The 22,186-nt window shown below is 41.0% G+C and overlaps 1 protein-coding gene across 2 annotated transcripts; it reads left to right on the top strand.

Annotated features, from left to right (window-relative positions):
- The first annotated feature begins 1,420 nt into the window (after nucleotides 1-1,420).
- On the top strand, nucleotides 1,421-21,700 carry LNP1 (leukemia NUP98 fusion partner 1). 2 transcript variants are annotated; one of them, XM_047755829.1, is made up of 4 exons: nucleotides 1,421-1,922; nucleotides 14,529-14,585; nucleotides 14,670-14,900; nucleotides 21,198-21,700. In XM_047755829.1, the coding sequence occupies exons 1-4, from the start codon at nucleotides 1,767-1,769 to the stop codon at nucleotides 21,345-21,347; spliced, it is 594 nt and encodes a 197-aa protein (XP_047611785.1). In that variant the 5' UTR covers nucleotides 1,421-1,766; the 3' UTR covers nucleotides 21,348-21,700. The 2 variants fall into 2 exon arrangements, with proteins under 2 accessions (XP_047611785.1, XP_047611794.1); XM_047755838.1 differs by lacking the exon at nucleotides 14,529-14,585.
- Nucleotides 21,701-22,186: the final 486 nt, after the last annotated feature.

Raw genomic sequence — 22,186 nt, 5'->3', positions numbered from 1 at the left:
CGATCCCTGCCCTTGCTCAGTGGGTTAACAATCCGGCGTTACCGTGAGCTGTGGTGTAGGTTGTAGACGCGGCTCGGATCCCGCGTTGCTGTGGCTCTGGCGTAGGCCGGTGGCTACAGCTCCGATTCGACCCCTAGCCTGGGAACCTCCATATGCCGAGGGAGCGGCCCAAGAAATGGCAAAAAGACAAAAAACAAACAAACAAACAAAAAAATAAGATTTATCAAAGGTTTCTTAGAATACTGGTAGAATGATGGGGAGAAACTGGACTTTGTTATACTCCTTGTGTCACACTTTGAGGTGCTGCCTCAGTAATTTCACCTTGGGCAAGTGATGGTCTATTGGAATCTCAATTTCCTTACCTGTAAAATATGATGAAAATGTCCCAGGCACAGGGTTGTTAATAATTAAAATAGCATTTGTAAAATACTTGATTCCATATTTGGCATAAAGTATGGGCTCAATAAATATAATATTCTTACCTTGAAAAAAGATGCCTACTGAAAGACAGAGACTTTATATGCTGTATAGCCCAGGGAACTACATCCAATCACTTGTTACAGAACATGATAGACAATAATATGAGAAAAACAGTGTGTGTGTGTGTGTGTGTGTGTGTGTGTGTGTGTGTGTGTATTTATATGACTGGGTCACTTTGATGTACAGCAGAAGTTGACAGAACATTGTAAATCAACTACAATAAAAATTTTTTTGAAGGTAGGGCCTCTAAAGTTCACAGAAGCTTTATTTTTAATAGCCCCAACTGGAAACAACCCAAATGACAGCCCAAAGTGACCATCAATAGTAGACTGAATTTTTAAAAGTTGGATAATCTCTCTATGCAATACTATACAGCATGAACTACCATTACTATACAAGTATAGATAAATATCACTAACATGATATTAAGTGACACAAAATAAAACTCAAAAAAAGGCAAAATTAATCTACAGTGACAGAGGTCAGAAGTCTTAACCTTTTGGAGAGAGGTTAGATTGGAATGAGGCAGGGGGAGGAGACTGATGGAGTCCTGGAAATGTTCTACGTCTTTATCTGCATAGTTGTGGTCATAGAAGGTATATGTATGTATAAATTCATTAAATTATACACTTAGGATTTGTACATTTTATGTGTATTTGTGCATTATTTACATGTGTATATGTATAAATGTCAATTAAAAAAAAACTGTTCCCTTTGCTCCAGGAGCTGGATTTTCTATCAAAATTGAATTTGTTTAGTAGGAGAGGATTTAGCTCTAGGTAGACATGCTGATAGCTGGCTATCTTGCAGGCTGCGGTCTGTCCCTTGCAAGTGGCCTGCTTCCAGAGCTGGCCTGGAGCTGACAGGCATATTAGGAGGGTCATGCTTTGTCATCATTGACAGCTGGAGATGCCATCACATGCCATCAGCAGCAAAGCACAGGGAAAACCAGGCAGTGAACTGTGCTTCCCACCCTTAGGCTGTGAGGCACAAGCCCCAGCAATGGAAGGATTAAAAATCCTCTCAATTTGAAAAGACAGGGGGAGGGGAGGGGAATGTGGGCTGCACAATTTATAAATAGACATTACCAGAGGCTGCCTGATGGTGAAGTGGTTGTTTAGTAAATCTTTCTTCTTTAAGGACTGCATTATCAGAGACCATTTGAAAACACCGGTTTCCTTTTGTCTTTTGGGGATATCCTGGGTTTCATCAAGTCAGCCCTGTTGGGTAATATTTCTCTCTGCCAAATTTAGGGACAGGGCGTCGATATTTTGAATCACCTTTACATGGAGCACAAAGATGATGATGATGATGATGTGTGTTTTGCCAAATGGATGAGCAGCTTCTGGGGTCACAGCTGGATAGAGGAGGATGAGAGAGGACTCCGGGACCGCCATGGATCACAAGATGCCATTAGCAGGAAAACCTCCCTGCCCTGCCCAGTGAGTTATTATCATGGAACCAGGGGAGAGCTGAACTAGGGGAGGGGGATTTCTCTGAGATCTTTTTGAAGTATAAAGTTTTCTTTGGCTGAAAATCAGTACTTCCAAGCCTTTTTTTCATATTCACAAAAATCCCTTTTATCATTTTATCCTGTCCTCCAAGGGACCTGGTTTTCATCTATTAAGTAATGATTCCTTTGTTTTTAGCAACCTAAGATATATTTAACTGCTCTTCAGAGCTCCTGATAAGCCTGAGATAATCCTGTTGAGTGGTAATGTAATTCAAGCCAAAGGAAAGAAACCCGATGTTATAGTTTGCATAGCATTGGTGTGGATCACTGTACAATTTTCAATGGTCTTTTTGAAATACTGAAAATAGCTCCACTATTTGGTGATATCTAAGGAATTGGGGATTCCACAAAATTAATCACTACCTTTGATAAATCTGATATATCCTTTCTTTTGGTTCTTATTTTGTTTTGGGGTGGGAGAGAAAGCCAAAATTCTCCTGCCCTTAGCACTATTTCCCCATGGCTAGGCAGAGCACCTGGAATCGAGGGGGAGCAAGGTATGAGCAGGAAAAGTCCCAAGAGGGGATTGGATGGGCCTGGCCAGGTTTGGACTTGGCAGCAGGTACAGCCAGGGATTTTTGCTCAACTGAGGTGCTAGAAGACCCCCCGGTAGACATGTTTGTTTTCTGCTTCAGAGTTATGGAGATTAATATAGCTTTTCTTTTTCGCATAACACTTAGCATTCCAGCTACCAGAGAATATTCCACCATCTCCCTGCTTCTGCTAACTCCAGAACCAAATAAGTTTGGGGGGTAATATTATTTTATTTTATTTTTAGCTCCACAGTTCCTGGAAGCATAATGCGTGAGAAGTATATTATAGTGTGTAAGGCAATCTCTTTTACTCCCAATGATCAGCAAGTTTAAGGAATGAGACCTCTTTGAGACACAAATATTTGAAATCAGATCTCTTACCAAATATATATTCAAGGATAAAGGGCATGTTTCAACACTTCATTGAACTTCGGGTTCTTTAAGTGATAAAGGAGAGAGGTTGCACTGGATGATCTCCAGGAACGCTTTTAGCTCTAATTTTTTGTGATTCTGTTAGAAAATAAACACCTGCTTGTCATGGTCTCCTTTTAATCTCTTATGTCACACATTGAGTTGGGTATTCATAATGTATGAACCAGGAGTGTGACTAGCCTTTAGCTAGATAATGAGAACCAGGGAGAAATAAAGAGAAAAAATGAGATTCACTATTTACTATGACAGCCCATTGGAGCCACAGAAAATATGAAAACAAAGAAACATGACTTATAAAATACAGTTTCTTGAATAAATTTTAGTATCTATTAGACTTTAAGAACTGGGATAATCCACCCTATTAGAGAATCCTCTTGTAGATTGCAATGTTGTTTGCCTCAAACTATTGGGGAATAACAGGATTTGTTTTGCAGAACATTTCTAAATGGGTCCACATATATTTTTTTTTCCTGCTCATACTGCTTTGGACATATGCCTGAATCAACCTGCTTGCATTCTCTGAGTCAATAATAAATTCCATAATTATCAGACTGACATGCAGAAAGCGTGTGTTTATTTATTTTTTGTGGAAGTTCCCAGGCCAGGGTTGAAACCCATGTCACAGCAGTGACCCAAGCTGCTGCAGTGACAATGCCAGATGCTTAACCTGCTGTGCCACAAGAAAACTCTGCATAAGTTTATTTAAGAAGATAAAGCAAGGGGTAAACATGACAACCTGACTTAATAGAAAGCACAAATCACAGAACACAGATCAGGGGACCCAGGGCAGTGTGGGCAGAGTTCTGAAAAATAGGGAGTCTGATTCTTCATCTCTGTTCACACAAGGACAGGTATTTGTGAAGTGCGTCTGTAGTTGGATACTTAACTTTTCTAATTCTAAAATGTGTTAAAATTTTTCTTACTTTAGAGATAAGAGAACAATTAGATTTTCAAGTTTTTTGTGTTTTGCTTGAGCTCAATAAAAATGTTGTTAAAAAGCTTACTCTTAGCCTTATCTTTTTTCTTCCTCTCCCCAGTGATCCAGTCTAAGGCCCTTCCCTTTTGCAACTTATTAGTAATCTATATCCATCAGTATTACGTGCATAGGAAGAGAAGAATTTCTCCCCCCTTTCCTATTTGAATGTGGTTTCTAATATGGTTCTTTAGCCTCTTGTATCTTGCAAAACCATGTGATGGAGTGTTAATTTATTAAACCTATTTATTGAACACCTACTATGTGCCAGGCATTGTGCAAGGCACAGTAGGATTATAGGGTAAAAGAAAACATACATGGCTTCTGTGCTTGTGGAACTTCCAATCTAGCAGAAGATACAAATTTAGCAGAAAGAATGAGGTAGTCAAAGGGTGAAGTTTTCTCCTTCTCAGAGAATACTCCTTTTTCATATTTTAATCTCATTATAATCTGTGATTGATGATTTAAAGCAAATTAAAAAAATCTAACTTTATTGTCCTGAAGTCCTTGGTAAAAAAAAAATAAAGTCAGTAATTTGAAGTCTTTCTTTTCTCTTAGTGCTTCTTTGATGTTTAAGGTAGGGAGGGACAGTATATGCTGGCCCTCATGATATCGTATGAGAAGATATAAAAGTAGCTTCTACCTATCTGCACCCAATGGATTCTTTCTCTTTTTTAAAATAATCACCTTTAGGAAGTTCCCATTGTGGCTCAGCAGTAATGGAGCCCAACTAGTAACCCTGAGGACATGGGCTTTACCCCTGGCCTCACTCAGTGGGTTAAGGATCCAGCATTGCTGTGGCTATGGTGTAGGCGGGAAGCTGTAGCTCTGATTCCATCCCTAGCCTGGGAACTTCCATATGCAGCCTTAAAAAGAAAAAAAAAAAATCACCTTTAGCCAATTTTATATTGTCTTCATATTCTCCATTTAAAGCTGTGTAGAGGAGTTTCTGTCATGGCTCAGTGGTTAACGAATCTGACTAGTATCCATGAGGTTCCGTCTGTGGCCTTGCTCAGTGGGTTAAGGATCCAGTGTTGCCCTGAGCTGTGGTGTAGGTTGCAGATGTAGCTCACATCCCGCATTGCTGTGGCTGTGGCATGGTCAGCAGCTACAGCTCCGATTCGACCCCTAGCCTGGGAACCTCCATATGGTGTGGGTGAGGCTCTAAATGCACAAAAGACCCCCCCTAAAAAAAAGCTGTATAGGTATATCTAATTTTAATTTTTATTTCTGATTGACCCAATGATGGCTACACACTCTCTTCATTGTAGTATTACACTATAGCAATTTTTCTCCTGTAGTTGCTCACAATAGGGATGGGGTGGGGGCATGGACCCCTTAGAGGGTTTCTCACAAACCCCAAGAGAGAGGGCATGCTCTCAAGTTTCATGACTAATAGCGGTTCCTTAATTTTTTTTTTCTTTTTTGGGCCGCACCTGTGGCATATGGAGGTTCCCAGGCTAGGAGTGGAATCAGAGCTGTAGCAGGTGGCCTATACCACAGCCACAGCAATGTGGGATCTGAGCTTAGTCTGTGACCTACACCACAGCTCAGGGCAACGCCGGATCCTGGACCCACTGAGTGAAGACAGGGATCAAAACCTCGTCCTGATGGATACTGGTCAGATTTGTTTTCCACTGCGCCCAGTTCCTTGTTTTTCAGATTAAATTTGGATTTAATTTCAAGAGGAGATGATGCTTTAATCCAAAGAAATGAAACTAGTGATAGAATTTCAGGCATCAGCAACAATTCTACAGAGGAGCTTTTAACATAATGGTCCATGGATTGTTTTCTTTTCTGCTGGGTACTGAGATAGAGGAGTTGCAGGGAAGGCAGCAGAGCGGAGTGGTTAAGAGTGTCGCCTCTGGAGGTAGCCTCCCAGAATCTACTGCTGGCAGCCGAACTCTGAGCAAGTTTACCCGACCTCACTCTGCTTCAAATTCCCAACATGTAAATGGGACAGTGCCTGGTACCTAATAAGTACCAATTCTTCTTTTACTCCCCCCGCCTCCTTCCTCCTCCTCTTCCCTCCCCCTCTTTTTCCCTCCCACTCCCCCTTCTTCTTCATTTTCTTCATCAGAGTTTAAAACATCTTTTAGTTTCCCTAAATGATGTCCAGTGGATGGTGTTGACCTACTATTTTACCAGTTGAACACCTAAATCTATTTTTTTCCTGATGTTGTTTCCATATATAGCATCTTAGCTCTGTTTATAAGCAATTAGACTACATTATCAAATACTCATCACATAAAATTCTTTTAGACTAATTCCTAAAGACCTACAAATTACCATTATCACTTCTGAAATAGAATGTTTAAAGTTTGAGTATAATGAGAACAGGTTAACATGAGATCTCTTGGCAGATTTTTAAGAGTACCATACAGTATTTTTATAACTGATACATTGTTAAAAGAATGTTTACAGGCAGTTTTACACAGAAACAGAATGAAGTTGTTAGGGTGCTGAAGACAGAAGTTTAGGATTTTTAAATCCAAAGAAAGTCTGTCTTACACTTAGACTTGGCAATTTACCTCTAGTAAACTCACTAGTCACCTATTTTTGCTTGTTTGTTTTGTTTTGGCATGAGGAAGTTCCCAAGCCAGGAATCAAACCCACGCCACAGTTGCAACCTGCGCCACAGCTGCAGCAATGCTGGATCCTTAACCCGCTGTGCCACAAGGGAACTTCCTGGTTTTCTTTATTTTTTTTTACATCTTTTTTTTTCCTTTAGTATTTTATTACTCAATGAATTTTATTACATTTATAGTTGTACAATGATCATCACAGCCAAATTTTATAGACTTTCCATCCCAACCCCTCAGTGCATCCCTCCACCCCCTGACCTGTCTCATTTGGAAACCATAAGTTTTTCAAAGTCTGTGAGTTGGTAACTGTTCTGCAAAGAAGTTCATTGTGTCTTTTTTTAGATTCCACATGTAAGTGATAGCATTTGGTATTGGTATCTCACCATCTGACTGATTTCACTTAGTATGATAATTTCTAGGTCCATCCATGTTACTGCAAATGCTGTTATTTCTTTCCGTTTAATTTCTGATGTCTGCTTCCCTTGGGGCTGAAGGTGGTGTGTGGAGGGGAGCTTGTTGTAGGCTTCCTGATGGGAGGGACTGGTGCCTTCCCACTGATAGGTGGGGCTTATTCCTATCCCTCTGGTGGGTGGGGCTTTGTCTCTGGGTGAGATTAGAGGTGGCTGTGTGCCTGGCAGGGGGAAGGGGGTCTTCAGGCAGTCTGTTTACTGATGGGTGGGGCTGTGATCCCACCTGGATTATTGTGTGGCATGGGGCTTCTCAGCGCTGATGGGTAGGGCCAGATTTTCTCAAAATGGCCATCTCCAGAGAAACACATGCTGATGAATATTCCCAAGGCCTTTGCATCCAATGTCCTTCTCCCTCAATGAGCCACAGTTACTCCCTGTTTTCCCAGGAAAGCCTCCAAGAACTGCAGTCAGGTCCAACCATGATTCCTATGGAGCCTCTGCCTTGCCCTGGGACCCAGTGCACATGAAATCCTGTGTGTGCCTTTCAAGAATGGGGTCTCCATTTCCCCAGTCCCATGGAGCTCCTGCACACAAGCCCCACTGGCCTTCAATGCCAGATGCTCTGGGGGCTCTTTCAGTGCCAGATCCCCAGGCGTGGGGACTTGACGTGGGACTCAGAACTCTCACTCCTATAGGTGAGTCTCTGTGAACCAGTTACTTTCCAGTCTGTGGAGCTTCCCACCCAGGAGATATGGGGTTACTTATATCACATAATTGCCCCTCCTACCTCTTGATGTGGCCTCCTCTTTGTCTTCTGGAGTAGGATATCTTTTTGAAAGTTTCCAGTCCATTTGATTGAAGATTGCTCAGCATTTGGTTGTATTTTTTTTTTGTCTTTTTGTCTTTTGTTGTCTTTTGTTGTTGTTGTTGCTATTTCTTGGGCCGCTCCCGCGGCATATGGAGGTTCCCAGGCTAGGGGTTGAATCGGAGCTGTAGCCACCGGCCTACGCCAGAGCCACAGCAACGCGGGATCCAAGCCGCGTCTGCACCCTACACCACAGCTCACGGCAACGCCGGATCATTAACCCACTGAGCAAGGGCAGGGACCAAACCCGCAACCTCATGGTTCCTAGTCGGATTCGTTAACCACTGCGCCACGACGGGAACTCCTTGGTTGTAATTTTGTTGTTTTTATGAGAGAAGTTGAACTCCAGTCCTTCCATTCTGCCATCTTAATCCTGTCTACTAGTCACATAATGTTAGGCAAGTCACTTAGCCAGACTAAGATTCATTTTCCTCAACTGTAAAAGGGGAGGAATGATTCCCTTGTAGGATTTATTCTGAGGTTAGCAATAAGGGCATGGCCCCCAGAGTGCCTGACACACACCATGCACGATGAATCAACATAGCTCTTATTATCTCAGCACCTGGATTTTTATCCCTCTTGTTTCTCATCTTGCTGTTGTTAATGGGTGGCTCAGGTGCTTGCATTTACTCAGAGAGCCAGAGGGGTACAATTGAAGGGTAATTGCAATTAAACCCAGAAAAAAGAACATCAAGTAGTTAAGCTCTTGAAGTAAAGATATTACATAACCCTTTTATTTAAAAACAAAAAAAAGTTGAGAACCTATGGCTTGGGGTCAGAGACTGCGTAGGATTTTTCTTTGACAGAAATCGTTTTCTGGGCTTTGTAGTCTGGGGGCTGGGGAGCCTAGCTGGCGAGCTCAGGGTGTGGGGGATTCCAGCCCATGTGTCAGACCTGCTTCACAGCATGGGGATAAAGTTGGTCCATGGTTGTGGAGGTGACAAGTCCATACCTTGTAAAAATAAGCTATTTAGGGCATTGATACCAATCTTAATGAGGGAAATTACATTAGAAGGGTATATAAAATTATGTAAGTAGAGCTTTCTCAGTAAGCAAACATTTTTAAAAGTGGGAGCTTTTCTCTGTAACCAATTAGAATGCCTTTTTTTTTTTTTGTCTTTTTGCCATTTCTTGGGCCGCTCCTGCAGCACATGGAGGTTCCCAGGCTAGGGGTCCAATCGGAGCTGTAGCCACTGGCCTACACCAGAGCCACAGCAATGCAGGATCCAAGCTGTGTCTGCAACCTACTCCATAGCTCTAGGCAATGCCGGATCCCTAACCCACTGAGCAAGGCCAGGATTCGAACCCGCAACCTCATGGTTCGTAGTCGGATTCGTTAACCACTGAGCCACGACAGAAACTCCTAGAATGCTCTTTTAAGCTTATTTCTCACAAGGTCCCACACCAGAACAAATAAACTGAAAATTTCCTCTGACATAAAGAGGTATTAAATATACACTTTAATTATATTGTGATGGAAACCCTTGTCATTTTTTTCAGGCCTCTCAGTGGAAGAGGACATTTGTACAAACATCTGAATTTCACTCCCACTCTCACATTTTAAATTATTATTTTAAAAATTTTAGTATGGTGAGAACAAGTAACATGAGAGCTATCCCTTGGCAGATTTTTTTCCTTTTTTTTTTTTTTTTTTTAGGGCCACCGCCTGTGGCATATGGATGTTTCCAGGCTAGGTGTCAAATCAGGGCTGCAGCTGCAGGCCTGTGCCACAGCCACAGCAACGTCAGATCTGAGCACTTCTGTGACATAATACACCGCAGCTCACAGCAACCCCGGATCCTTAACCCACTGAGCAAGGCCAAGGATCGAACCTGTGTCCTCATGGATGCTAGTCAGATTCATTTCTGCTGAGCCACGATGGGAACTCCCCTCCTTGGCAGACTTTTAAGTGTACAGTACAGTATTGTTTTCTATAGACACAATGTTGTGTAGCAGATTTCTAGAACTTACTCACTTTGCATAACTGAAATTTTAGACCCATTGATTAGCAACTCCCCATTTCTGCATCCTCCCAGCCCTTGACAATCACTTTTATATTCCTTGCTTTTATGAGTTGACCAGATACCTAATGTAAACGGAATCATGCCATATTTGTCCTTCTGTGCCCCAATCTCAAAATTTTTAAGTGTTGTTTTCCTAATCATACAATACATGATCACTGTGGATCATGAAGAAAACAAGGCCACATCGCAGAGAAAGCCTTTGATAACAGTTGGGTATGTTTTTTGTTTTGTGTTTTTTTTTTTTTTTTTTTTTCCCACAATGCACAGCAGCTTGATGTGGGATCTCAGCTCCAAGACTAGAGACTGAACCTGGGCCACAGGGGTGGAAGTGCCAAATCCTAACCACTAGACCACCAGAGAACTCCCAGAGTTGATTATGTTAAGATTGCTTATCTTGGGAGTTGCCATTGTGGTTCAGCGGGTTACAAACTGGACTAATATCCATGAAGATTTGGGTTTGATCCCAGGCCTCGATCCAGTGGGCTAATGATCAGGTGTTGCCATGAGTTGTGGTGTAGGTCACAGATGCAGCTTGGATCCCGCATTGCTGTGGCTGTGGTATAGGCCAGCAGCTGCAGCTTGGATTTGACTCACTAGCCTGAGAACTTCCATGTGCCATGGGTACTGCTCTGAAAAAAAAAAATATATATGGCTTATCTTATTTCTCCTGACTCCAGCCCCTTACCACCTTCCCATTCCAGCCCTTCTTCCTCCTCTCAGGTGCTCCCCAACCCCATCAGGCTTCTTTCCTTCCATGCCAGCAAGCTCTCTCTGTGGCAGGGCTTCTGTACACATGGTCTCATCCTCAGGCAGACAAGTGGACTCTGTTCCCTAATTAGTTCTTCAGCTTATAGCTGAATTGTCACCCCGTTGCAGAAGTCTCCACTGAGCCTCCCAGCCACCCCAACACCCCCTCAAATATATGAGATTTTACTCTGATATACCATCTTATGGCACCTTGAACATTCCCTTTATAGCATTTGGTCAAGAATGTAGGCATAGGCCCTGTTTGTTTAGTATTTTTCTCCCAGGTAGACATAAACTCTAAAAGGGAGAAACACTGTGTACTTTGCTCCCCACTTTATCCACAACATCAAGTATTATGTCTGACCTGGAGTAAATGGACTAATATACAGTTACCTCATGTATCCTAGCAGCTCTATAAATCTTTAACCATATTTCTTTCTTTTTTTCTTTTTCTTTTAGGACTTCACCCATGGCATATGGAGGTTCCCAGGCTAGCGGTCAAATCCAAGCTGTAGCTGCCGGCCTATGCTACAGCTCACGACAATGCTGGATCCTTGACCTACTGAGCTGGGTTAGGGATTGAACCCACATCCTCATAGATACTAGTTGGGTTCATTACTGCTGAGCCACGATGGGAACTCCTTTTTTTTTCCTTCGTTTTTGGCCACTCCTAGGCTTATGGAGCTCCTGGACCAGAGATCAGATCCAAGCCATAGTAATGACCTAAGCCACAACTGTGGTGACACAGATCCTTAACCCACTGTGCTGGGCTGGGGATCGAACCCACATCCCAATGCTCCCAGATGCTGCCAATCCCATTGTGCACAGCAGGAGCTTCCCATATTTGTGATTATTGTTTGAGAGTAACTTTCTAGACATGTGTGTGGGTTTCCCCAGGCTGCCATAACAAAATGCCATAGACTGGATGGCTTAAACAATAGACATTTATTTCCACACAGATTTGGAGGCTGGAAGTTCAAGATCCAGGTGTCAGCAGGTTTGGTTTCTTCTGAGGCCTCTCTCCTTGGCTTGTAGATGGCACATTATTGCTGTGTCCTCACATGGTCTTTCCTCTGTGTGAATGTATCCCTGGTGTCTCTCATCTCTTCTTCTTATAATAAGGACACTCATCAGATTGGATTAGGGCCACACTCATGGCCTCATTTTAACCTAATCTTTAAATGTCCAATCTCCAAATACAGTCAGTTCTCAGCTACTCATGTAGGTCTTCGACATGTGAATTTGGGGGGAAGGATGACACAATACAGCCCACAATGATGTGCAAGGGATCAGCTCAAGGAGAGAAGTATTTTAAGACTTTAGGCTCCTATTGCCAACAACTTTCTAGGAAGGTTGTGCACATTTCTAGTCCTACCAGCCAGAAATGACAGTGCCTATTCCCTGGCACTCTTGCTAGTGTTAGTATCATTAAAAAAAAAAAAAAAAAAAAAAAAGGAGTTCCTGTCGTGGCGCAGTGGTTAATGAATCCGACTAGGAACCATGAGGTTGCGGGTTCAGTCCCTGCCCTTGTTCAGTGGGTTAATGATCCGGCGTTGCTGTGAGCTGTGGTGTAGGTTGCAGATGCGGCTTGGATCCCGCGTTGCTGTGGCTCTGGCGTAGGCCGGTGGCTACAGCTCCGGTTGGACCCCTAGCCTGGGAACCTCCATATGCCGCTGGAGCGGCCCAAAGAAATAGCAAAAAGACAAAAAATTAAAATAAATAAATAAATAAAAACAGACAAAAAAATATATGTGTATATATATATATATATATATATATAAAGGTAAAATTGTATGTTATTTCATTTTACCATAATTTTTGACTACTGCTAAGCATTAACAATTTTTACCATTACCAAAAGAAATACCAAATTTTTACCATTTGGTATTTCTTTTTCTTTCATTCTTTATACATGTATTCATTCAATATATATTTAATGAATGCCAGCTCTGAACAAGGCAAAGTTCGCATACTGGGATTCTAGCAGAGATGAAATACAGCCCTTGACATGATAGCGCATATAGTCTAATGGAGAAGAGAGTTGTGTAACAAAAGTAACCAAATTAGTGATGACAGTTGTAATTAGTATCATAATTAAGGATGAGATCTCAGAAGAATGTTCAGGGATGGTAGGAAAGACTTTCTGGGGAAATGCAGTTTCCACAGTGACTGAAGGATGATTGGCCAGTAATGAGGTGAAGGGGTGGGGTGGTGGGTGAGGTCACAGCCAGAAAAGACCCCTTGTGAAAGTGCCTGTGAGCTGGAGGAACAGACAGAGACCAGTAAGGCTGTGTCACTGAAGGGGTGGGGTGGTGCAAGATGAGGTGCAAAGCGGAAAGTGTTCAGGTACGAGTTCTTTGTTGTTATTTTAACAACACTGGCTGCTGTGGGGATGAAATAAAGTAAGAGTGAATACAGATATCCACTACTTTGAGGGTGCTGTTGTAATTTGGATGAAAGGTAATGATAACTTGGATTAGGGTAGTAACAGTGGCACTGGAAAAAAGTGGATGGTTTTGAGAGACACTTGAGTGGAATCTGCTGACTTGGCAATTGGATGTGGAGGGTGGCTTCAGAGTTACTGTTCTGAATCACTGGGCAAATGGTGGTGCCTTTTCCTGAGTGAGGGGCACTTGAGAAATGGGTTTGGGGAGGAGAAATGATAAATTCCAATTCAGACAAGTTGGCTTGAGTGCCTATGGGATAACAAGAGGAGAAGCTGAGTGGGCAGAAGTTCAGAAGAGGGGTCTGGGCTCACAATATACATGAGGAAACTGGGTTATGGATAGAAATTGAAGCCTAGAGATGAGACATTTAGGGAGACAATGTAAAGTGAGAAAGGAAAGGGGGGGAAGGAAGACTAATTTAGAGCACTGGGAGACTCCAACAGTTATGAGCAGATAGAAGGATGAAGTGAGCAAAAAAGTCTAAGACACCATGACAGAAAGATCAAAAGGGAAACCAAGAGGGTGCAGTGGTAGAAGGCAAGACAAAGACTGTTGCCAGAAGGGTCCCCTGGGCACCTGCTATTAAATTCTACTGAATAATTAGAAGACCAAAAAGTGCACAGAATTTGGCAACATGGAGACCAATATCCTGACTCAAGTTAGTGTGGGTGAAAAAGCTGAATTGTAGTGGGTTGGAAAGTGAGAGACATTAAGAGAGCAAAGATCACAATTCTTATTTATTTATTTATTTTTGCTTTTTAGGGCCGCATCTGTAGCATATGGAGGTTCCCACGCTAGGGGTCGAATCAGAGCTGCAGCTGCCAGCCTATGTCACAGCCACAGCAACGCAGGACCCGAGCTGTGTTTGCATCCTACACCACAGCTCACAGCAGCTCTGGATGCTTAACCCTCTGAGTGAGGCCAGGGATTGAACCCGCATCCTCATAGTTACTAGTCAGATTTGTTTCTGCTGTGCCACAATGGGAACTCCAAGATCACAATTCTTTTAAGAAGTTTGGCTTCTCTGAACGGTCTGTCCTTTGATTATTTTCCAGTTGTGATTTTAACATTGATGTCTTTGTATTACATGAAATGTTTGTCGGTATTATATGAAATACACTTATTTATTTTCAAGATATTTTATTAAACATTAGTAGTATGTAACACATATTTAAAAAAATTTTTTTGGTCTACCATACACTTATATGTTTTATTAGGCACACTACCTTTATTTTTATATACTTAATTAATATTTTTCCTTATGACTTTTTCTTTTGCTCTTTTGTTTAGAAATGCCTTCTCCGTATAGAAATCACACAAATATTCACTTTTGTATTATTTCTTAAGTATTTATGGCCTCACTAAACATTTCTCTTGATCATTTAGGAATTTATTTTTACATATCAATTTAAGGCTTGGAACATTCATTATACTGCCCTAATGACGAAGGAGCAACAAAGCTAGGCTTGGGATGTTCCACTTAATGTTTTAATCAATTGACTATACTACCTCGCTGCAGGAGAAAAGTCCCACCAATCAAGGAGATAAAATTTCAGTTCAACATCAGATTTGTATGGTTAGTAATTTATAGACATTCTATCTCTGTGCTAATATTGTGTAATCTCTTTAGATTGTAAATTTTTTTATTCTGTATTCCCAGTTTCCTGTGCTTCCCAGGCTCATGTCATCTGATAGCCACCCTAGAAGACATTCATATGAGGACCAGGGATTTCGAAGCTGTACTCACATGCGGGATTACAGAAAACGCTCAGGGGATGGGTCATTCAAGGAGCCACTGGAATCAAAAGAAAGATCTCATTCCAAAATTCAGGCATTTTCAGAGTCCTTTGAACAGCAGCTGTGCTTTAGAACCAAGCGCTCTGTCTCTTTGGTATGTAACAGAATTATTGAATATTTAAGCCATTTTAGAAAAGGAACACCAAAAGGTCCACCTTCCTCTAGTTTAAGGAGAAACAAATTTTCTCAACTTGGTGTTGAGATCTTTGAGAAATGGCACTCAATTTTAGGGAACCCAGATGTATATAACATTTTAAAATTATTATTTTTGAAGACATCTGGTATAGGAAGAATTCCTGAAGGATCATATATGGAATGTTTTTGTTACCAAGGTCCTCTGGTTCTTTGGGGCTATTTTCATCACCCTTATGAATAATTGTGATTCATTCTCCTTTCTCTATCTGAGGAGGAAGAAACTCCCCCTACTGCTCCTGTCCTTTCATATTTAATCTGGTAGGAAGTAGTTTGTGATGGTTCTGTGTTCCCCTGTGCTTAAAAAAAATTTTTTTTTATTGCAGTATAGTTGATTTACAATGTTGTATTAGTTTCAGGTGTATAGCAAAGTGAATCATATATCCATTCATATACATATATCCATTCTTTCCCCCATATATGTTATTACAGAACATTGACTAGACCTCCCTGTGCTGTACAGTAAGTCCCTGTTAGTTATCTATTTTATATATAGTAGTGAATGTGAGTTAAAACCATCCTCCCAATTTACCCCTCCCCGCCGTGGTTTCCCCTTTGGTAATCATAAGTTTGATTTTGAAATCTGTGAGTTTCTGTTTTATAAGTGAGTCCTCTTTTGTATCTTTTTTTTTGGGCCATGCCTGTGGCATGTGGAAGTTCTTGGGCCAGGGATTAAACCTGCACCATAGCAGTGACCCAAGCTACTGCAGGGACAACATCAGATCCTTACCCAATTGCACCACAAGAGAACTCATTTATGATTTTTTTCCTTTTTCATTCTCATTTATTAATAAAACATGTAAATATTTTTTGTTATAGCTGATTTGAAGTTCTTTCAATTTCTGCTATACGGCAAAGTGACCCAGTTTTATATATATATATATATATATATAAATATATAAAATATATAAATATATATTTTATATATATATATATAAATATATAAAATATATACATATATATTCTTTTTTTTTCACATTATCCTCCATCATGTTCCATCAGAAGTGATTGGATATATTTCCCTGTGCTATAGAGCAGGATCTCATTGCTTATTCACTCCAAGTGCAATGGTTTGCATCTACTAACCCTGAACTCTCAGTCCATCCCACTCCTTCTCCCTCCCCCTTGGCAACCACAAGTCTGTTCTCCAAGTCCATGAGTTTGTTTCTTTTCTGTAGATAGGTTCATTTGTGCTGTATATTAGATTACATATAGAAGTGATATTATGGTATTTGTCTTTCTCTTTTTGACTTCATTTAGTATGAGAGTCTCTAGTTCCATAATTTTTATTAGATTCCAGATACAAGTGATATCTCCTTGTAAGGGCTTTTTAAAAATTAAAAAAAAGTTTTTTTTGGCTGCACCAGAGGCAAGCAGAATTTCCCGGGTCCCAGATCAAACCCACACCACAGCAGTGGCCAGAGCTGCTGCAGTAACAATGCTGGATCTTTAACCTGCTAGGCCATGGGGGAACTCCTTCCCTGTGCTTTAAGAAGCACTCAGAGGGCAATCTCTGTACTCTGTTGAGTGGATATCCAGGAGCAGGATCAGGAGCAGAAGCAGGAGCAAGAGAAGGCTAGGCATTCACAGTGGCCTCATGGGAGTCTAAGTAAACCACAGGAGATTCAAGTGCATGAGATGGGGGAAGAATAGAAACACCACTGATGATGCCAAACATGATACATAACATAATAAATCTGAGATAAATTAATTGGGAGGTAGTTTTTCATCTCAGCAGCATGCTCACTGAGAGGCCTTGAACAAAATACTTCTTTTTTTGTGGGTCTTTGGTTTTTGTTTTTTTTTGCAAAACAAGAATCATGATCTGTTTCTGCCATGTAGTGGGCAGAGCCAAGTAAGTAACCTAGGTGTATTGCCACCTGGTTTTTGAGCTAGGCTCTGTGAATGGAAAGGGGAAGACACTCAAGTGCTTCTGATCTCACTGTCCACCTGAGCATAGTGCCTTCTGCCCAGCAGTGATGGTTGTTGGGGTACTGTCCCTGTGTGTCTTTGTCTCAGAGGTGACACCTTGCTTTTGTCACTGATGGTGTCTTTCTGGATCTATGATTCTCCTTCAGTCGGCTGCTTTCTCTACAGGATCGTAAGGGGAATAAGGAAGGAAGAATAGTGAATAGCTGTCATTCACTGTATCTCCAATCTTAAGTTTATGTCTTTTCTTTGTACTTTTTTTTTTAAGGATATGGCTTCAGACTTAGAGCAATGTTGCAAGAATAGTGCAAAGAATACACCCTTCATCTAGATTCCCTCCCAACATGTTATCACATTTTTTTTTTTTTTTGGCTGCACCCACAGCATGTGAAAACTCCTGGGCTAAGGATTAAACCTGCACCATAGCAGTGACCCGAGCCATAGCAGTGACAATGCCAGATCCTTAACTCACTGCACCACCAGGGAATTCCATTATTACGTTAACTTATACCCTCTTTCTCCTTCCCACCTGCAAAGGCACGAGAAAATTTTTTTTTACATAAACACAGTATGGTAATTAAACTCAGGAAATTAACACTGATACTTTTGTCTAATCTATTGAACTTATTCATATTTTGCCAGTTGTCTCAATAATATTTTTTATAGTGAGATTCTAGATCATACATTACAACAGATTTTCATGTCCCTTTAAGCTATTTTATTCTGGGGCAGTGCCTCAGTCTTTTCTTGTCTTTGATGGAACTGGCATCTGAAGAGTATAGGCCAATGGTTTTCTAGAATGAAGCTCAGTTTGAGTTCATCTGATATTTCCTCATGATTAGATTCACATTATGAACTTTTGGCAGGAATAAAACATGTGAAAGAATTTCTGTCTCAAAACTATATGTTAAAGTCATTAACTATATTAATTAGGGGACTGTCTTGCTTTAAATTCTTCAGAACAAGGGAGGGTATATATATATATATATATATATATATATATATATATATATATATATATTTTTTTTTTTTTTTTTGTCTTTTTGCTATTTCTTTGGGCCGCTCCCACGGCATATGGAAGTCCCCAGGCTAGGGGTTGAATCGGAGCTGTAGCCGCCAGCCTACACCAGAGCCACAGCAACGCGGGATCCAAGCCGCGTCTGCAACCTACACCACAGCTCATGGCAACGCCGGATCGTTAACCCACTGAGCAAGGGCAGGGACTGAACCCGCAACCTCATGGTTCCTAGTCGGATTCGCTAACCACTGCACCACGACGGGAACTCCATAAATATATTTTGAAAAACAATTTTAATCTGAACAGTTCTTTGTTGGTTCTGTGGCCTCAGAAAAAAAATTCATATCACATATTTACAGAAGTGTGTGGTGTGAAATCAGTTTTCTTTCTTTCCTTTTTTTTTTTTTTTTTTAAATGGCTGCAGCTCTGGCAATGCCAGATCCTTTAACCCTCTGTGGTGGGCTGAGGATCAAACTTGTGCATCTGCAGTAACCAGAGCTGCAACCAGAGCTGCTGCAGTCAGATTCTTAACCTACTGCATCACAGCAGGAACTCTGTGAAATCAGTTTTCTTATTTAAAGAGATGTTCATTACAATATCACTAAAATATAAAAATGTTTCATTCATTTCCCACTTCTTCATTTTGAATGCCAAGATAGCCAAGGCAGCATTTTCAACTTTTTTGACTCAAGAACTCTCTTCACAGTTTTATACAGTTGGTCCTTTGTATTCTCAGATTCCTTACCCATGGACTTGAACATCTTCAGCTTTTGGTGTCCATGGGTGGTCCTGGAACCAATCCCCTTGCAGATAATGAGGGACAACTGTATAATAACTAGAAATCTGCTAGGAATTTATAAAATCATTAAACTTTGTTATCATATTATATGATAAATATATATGAGAAATAATTTTAAGTTTATTTTATTTTATGTCTTTTTTTTTTTTTTTAGCTTATTAGGGCTGAACTCTTGGCACATGGAAGTTCCCAGGCTAGGGGTTGAATTAGAGCTGCAGCTGCCAGCCTACACCACAGCCACAGCAACACCAGATCCAAGCCTCATCTGTGATCTACACCACAGTTCTTGGCAATGCCAGATCCTTAACTCGCTGAGTGAGGCCAGGGACTGAATCTGTGTCCTCATGGGTACTAGTTGGGTTCATTGCTGCTAAGCCACAACAGGAACACCCATGTCAGTTTTTAAAGGGAATATATATTGTAAAGTTTATCTTAATGCAAAATAAAACATTCAGAATGTTGCATACTTTAAAACTTTTTTCTATTTAGCAATTGATATGCTTTCTAAAGCTAACGCCATTAAAAAGTGTGATTTGTCAGCAAATTAAAAAATATATATATATTTTATTTGGGAGCCCAAGGCATGCTAATATGTAGATTTAAATTTTACATTTTTTATTTTACTTATTGATTTATTTATTTTCATTTTTGGCCACCCTGTGGCTTATGGAGTTCTCCAGGCCAGGGATCAGATCCTACCCACAGTCCTGATCTAAGCTGCAGCAGCACCAGATCCTTAGCCCACTGTACCTGGGGATTGAACCTGAAACCCAGCGCTCACTCCCAAGATGCTGCCAATCCCATTGTGACACAGTGGGAACTCCTAAATTTTATATCTTTTATCATCAAGAAGAGCCAGAAACAGCTTTTTGACCTGATCATGACCAACAATATTAAATATTTTCATTTTGATTTTGAAAAACTCAACTGGCTTATTTTGTTAATTTTTCACATTTTGTGAAAGAAAGAAATATTTCAGGTCATTATTTATGAGCAGTTCTCAGTCTCTATTCTCAATAAGAGAAAATCCAATCCGCAAATAATCATCACTATATTTTCTTTTTTTATACTGTTCTCATAGGGATTAGAGATATTCATGGCTGCTAAATATGAAATATGTTCAGATGGATAGATTTAATACACCCTCTGGAGCTAATGAAAATAATCTGGAGGCACATTTGCAGAGCATGTACAATTTTTAAGCTCCTTTTAACTTGTAGTTGGCTTCATCATTTGTTGGGCTTTCTGATTTTGACTAATGGACCATTATAGGTAGAAATGAAATAACCTGGTTATGACAACAATTTAACACTGTAGCGTAGCCGACACCACCACAGTAACCAGACATTCCCCATAACTCACCCTGCAGGGCTGAGTCATGACCTTGCTCATCTGACTGCCACTCACCACTGCATATGTTCACCTTATAGACACTCAGGGGTTTTCCACCTTTCCAGTTCAAATGGAGGAGAGGGAGAGTAATGCTTTTTTTTTTTTTTTTTTGTCTTTTTGCTATTTCTTGGGCTGCGGCATATGGAGGTTCCCAGGCTAGGGGTCGAATCGGAGCTGTAGCCACGGGCCTACGCCAGAGCCACAGCAACGCGGGATCCAAGCCGCGTCTGCAACCTACACCACAGCTCACGGCAACGCCGGATCTTTAACCCACTGAGCAAGGGCAGGGACCGAAGCCGCAACCTCATGGTTCCTAGTCAGATTCGTTAACCACTGCGCCACGACGGGAACTCCAACACCATTCCTTTTAATTAATTCCCTTAAAAATCACTCTCTGACCAAGGGAACCAGAGTCCCTACCCCCACTAGCTTCCTGTCATTTCACCATGCTTATAGTTATTATTGTTTCTTGTTTCCTTTAAAGTTTATTGTCTATCTCCCTCCACCTAGGTGTAGCATCTAGGAGGTAGGGTCTCTCTAGTTAGTGCTGTATCTCCTGATCCTAGAACAACAGTATGTGTTTAACTCATCATTGAATGTGAACCCCTGGACAACCTGTTGGGAATGTTAATGTGGTTGGATGTCATTCTTTACATAGTCCTCACATGAAAACATAGTGCAAACCCAGTTAATATAATTTAAGGGAGTGAATATAAGGTTAAAATCATTCCATGTATGATTCACTTGCCATGTTCCTTTTCAAAAAGCACTGGGAGAACACTAATTTTATTGTGTGGTGAAATCACATCCCTCTGTGAGGGGCACAGTCAGAGTTGAGGGCAGCTTGAGTTTCCTCCTTGACCATCTGCTGATGCCCACCCCCCCATTCCATGGCTGAGTCTTTAGTAACATGCTAACTTATTTATGCTAATTTACTGCTAGAAACTAAGATGTGAAGTCTACTACATGATTATGGCTTTCTTCACTTATGATCATTAGGAAAAACATGGAATGTTGTTACCTATTGGCATATCTACCCTTTTCTGACTCTTCATTTTCAGGGACCTGAGAGCAGAAAGGAGAGAAATGAGAGAGAATGCTGGAGGCTGGAGATGAGGTCTCACAAGAAAGTGGAGGAAAGGAGGAGCTCTAGGAAGGAAGAGCTTGGAGAAGCATATATACCTGCCCTGCCTGAAAAAGGGCCCAAATAATGCTTTGTTTCCGCACCACAACTACAGATGCTATCGTGTTTTCTGAGCCCCAATTCACCAGGCCCAGGAGAGGGAGCTATAAAAGTGTGTCGCAGATGCTGAGTGACTCAGGGGGTGGTAGGTCCAGCTGCTCCCCAAGACAGCTGGCGTCATTCTCCAACTGCTTTTGAGAGTATGATCTGCTGTTGCCCTTTTATGGGAATAAAAAGAAGAAAAGGTATTTTGATTGAGTAAAGTAATTCTCGAAAATGTAAAGAAAGATATTTAAAGAGCCACCCACATGTCTTCACCAACCCTTCTTCCACGTCAGCCTTGCAAATAATTTTAAATAAAAGTCATTGGTGTGACTCGAAGTTTACTTCCTTATTAGAAGCTATTATGTAAGTATGTCTAATGGCCATCACTTAAGGAGAACTGGTATTTAATGTGCCAAGTACTATGCTGAGCTTTGAATGCATTACCTAAAATAATCCTCACCACTCTGAAATGAGACCTATTCTTTTCACTTGCTGGCTGAGGAAACTGAGTTTTGGGAGGTTCGGTAACCCATTGGTGAGGTGGCAGAGTTAGGACTGAGTCCAGTTTATTCTGACTCATGTTCCTAACCCGAGGCAGGACTTTCGTTTCTCTTTAGTTTAGCAGGCTTGTGATGTGCTTGTGAATGGGCAGGTGTGGATGGCAAAAGCAGGATTGAAGTAGGTTACAATTTGGATTACATGGGTGGGGAGTGATTCTCTGAGATTAGTTTTATGTGCTGGGTTCTAACTTTATGAGGCAACATTGTATTTAATTATTTCTTGTTTTTATTGAAGTATAATTGACATATAACAACGTATTAG

Source organism: Phacochoerus africanus, chromosome 1 (assembly GCF_016906955.1).
Source record: "Phacochoerus africanus isolate WHEZ1 chromosome 1, ROS_Pafr_v1, whole genome shotgun sequence".
Lineage (NCBI taxonomy): Eukaryota > Metazoa > Chordata > Mammalia > Artiodactyla > Suidae > Phacochoerus > Phacochoerus africanus.
The sequence above is the reverse complement of the archived record's forward strand: the minus strand, read 5'-3'. Positions and strand labels throughout refer to the sequence as shown.

Coding starts and splice junctions, on each gene's coding strand:
- LNP1 (XM_047755829.1), top strand. CDS start 1,767: ATGGAGCACAAAGATGATGATGATGATGATGTGTGTTTTGCCAAATGG. Junction 1,923..14,528: donor AAACCTCCCTGCCCTGCCCA/GTGAGTTATTAT, acceptor ACCTCGCTGCAG/GAGAAAAGTCCCACCAATCA. Junction 14,901..21,197: donor CCAAGCGCTCTGTCTCTTTG/GTATGTAACAGA, acceptor CTTCATTTTCAG/GGACCTGAGAGCAGAAAGGA.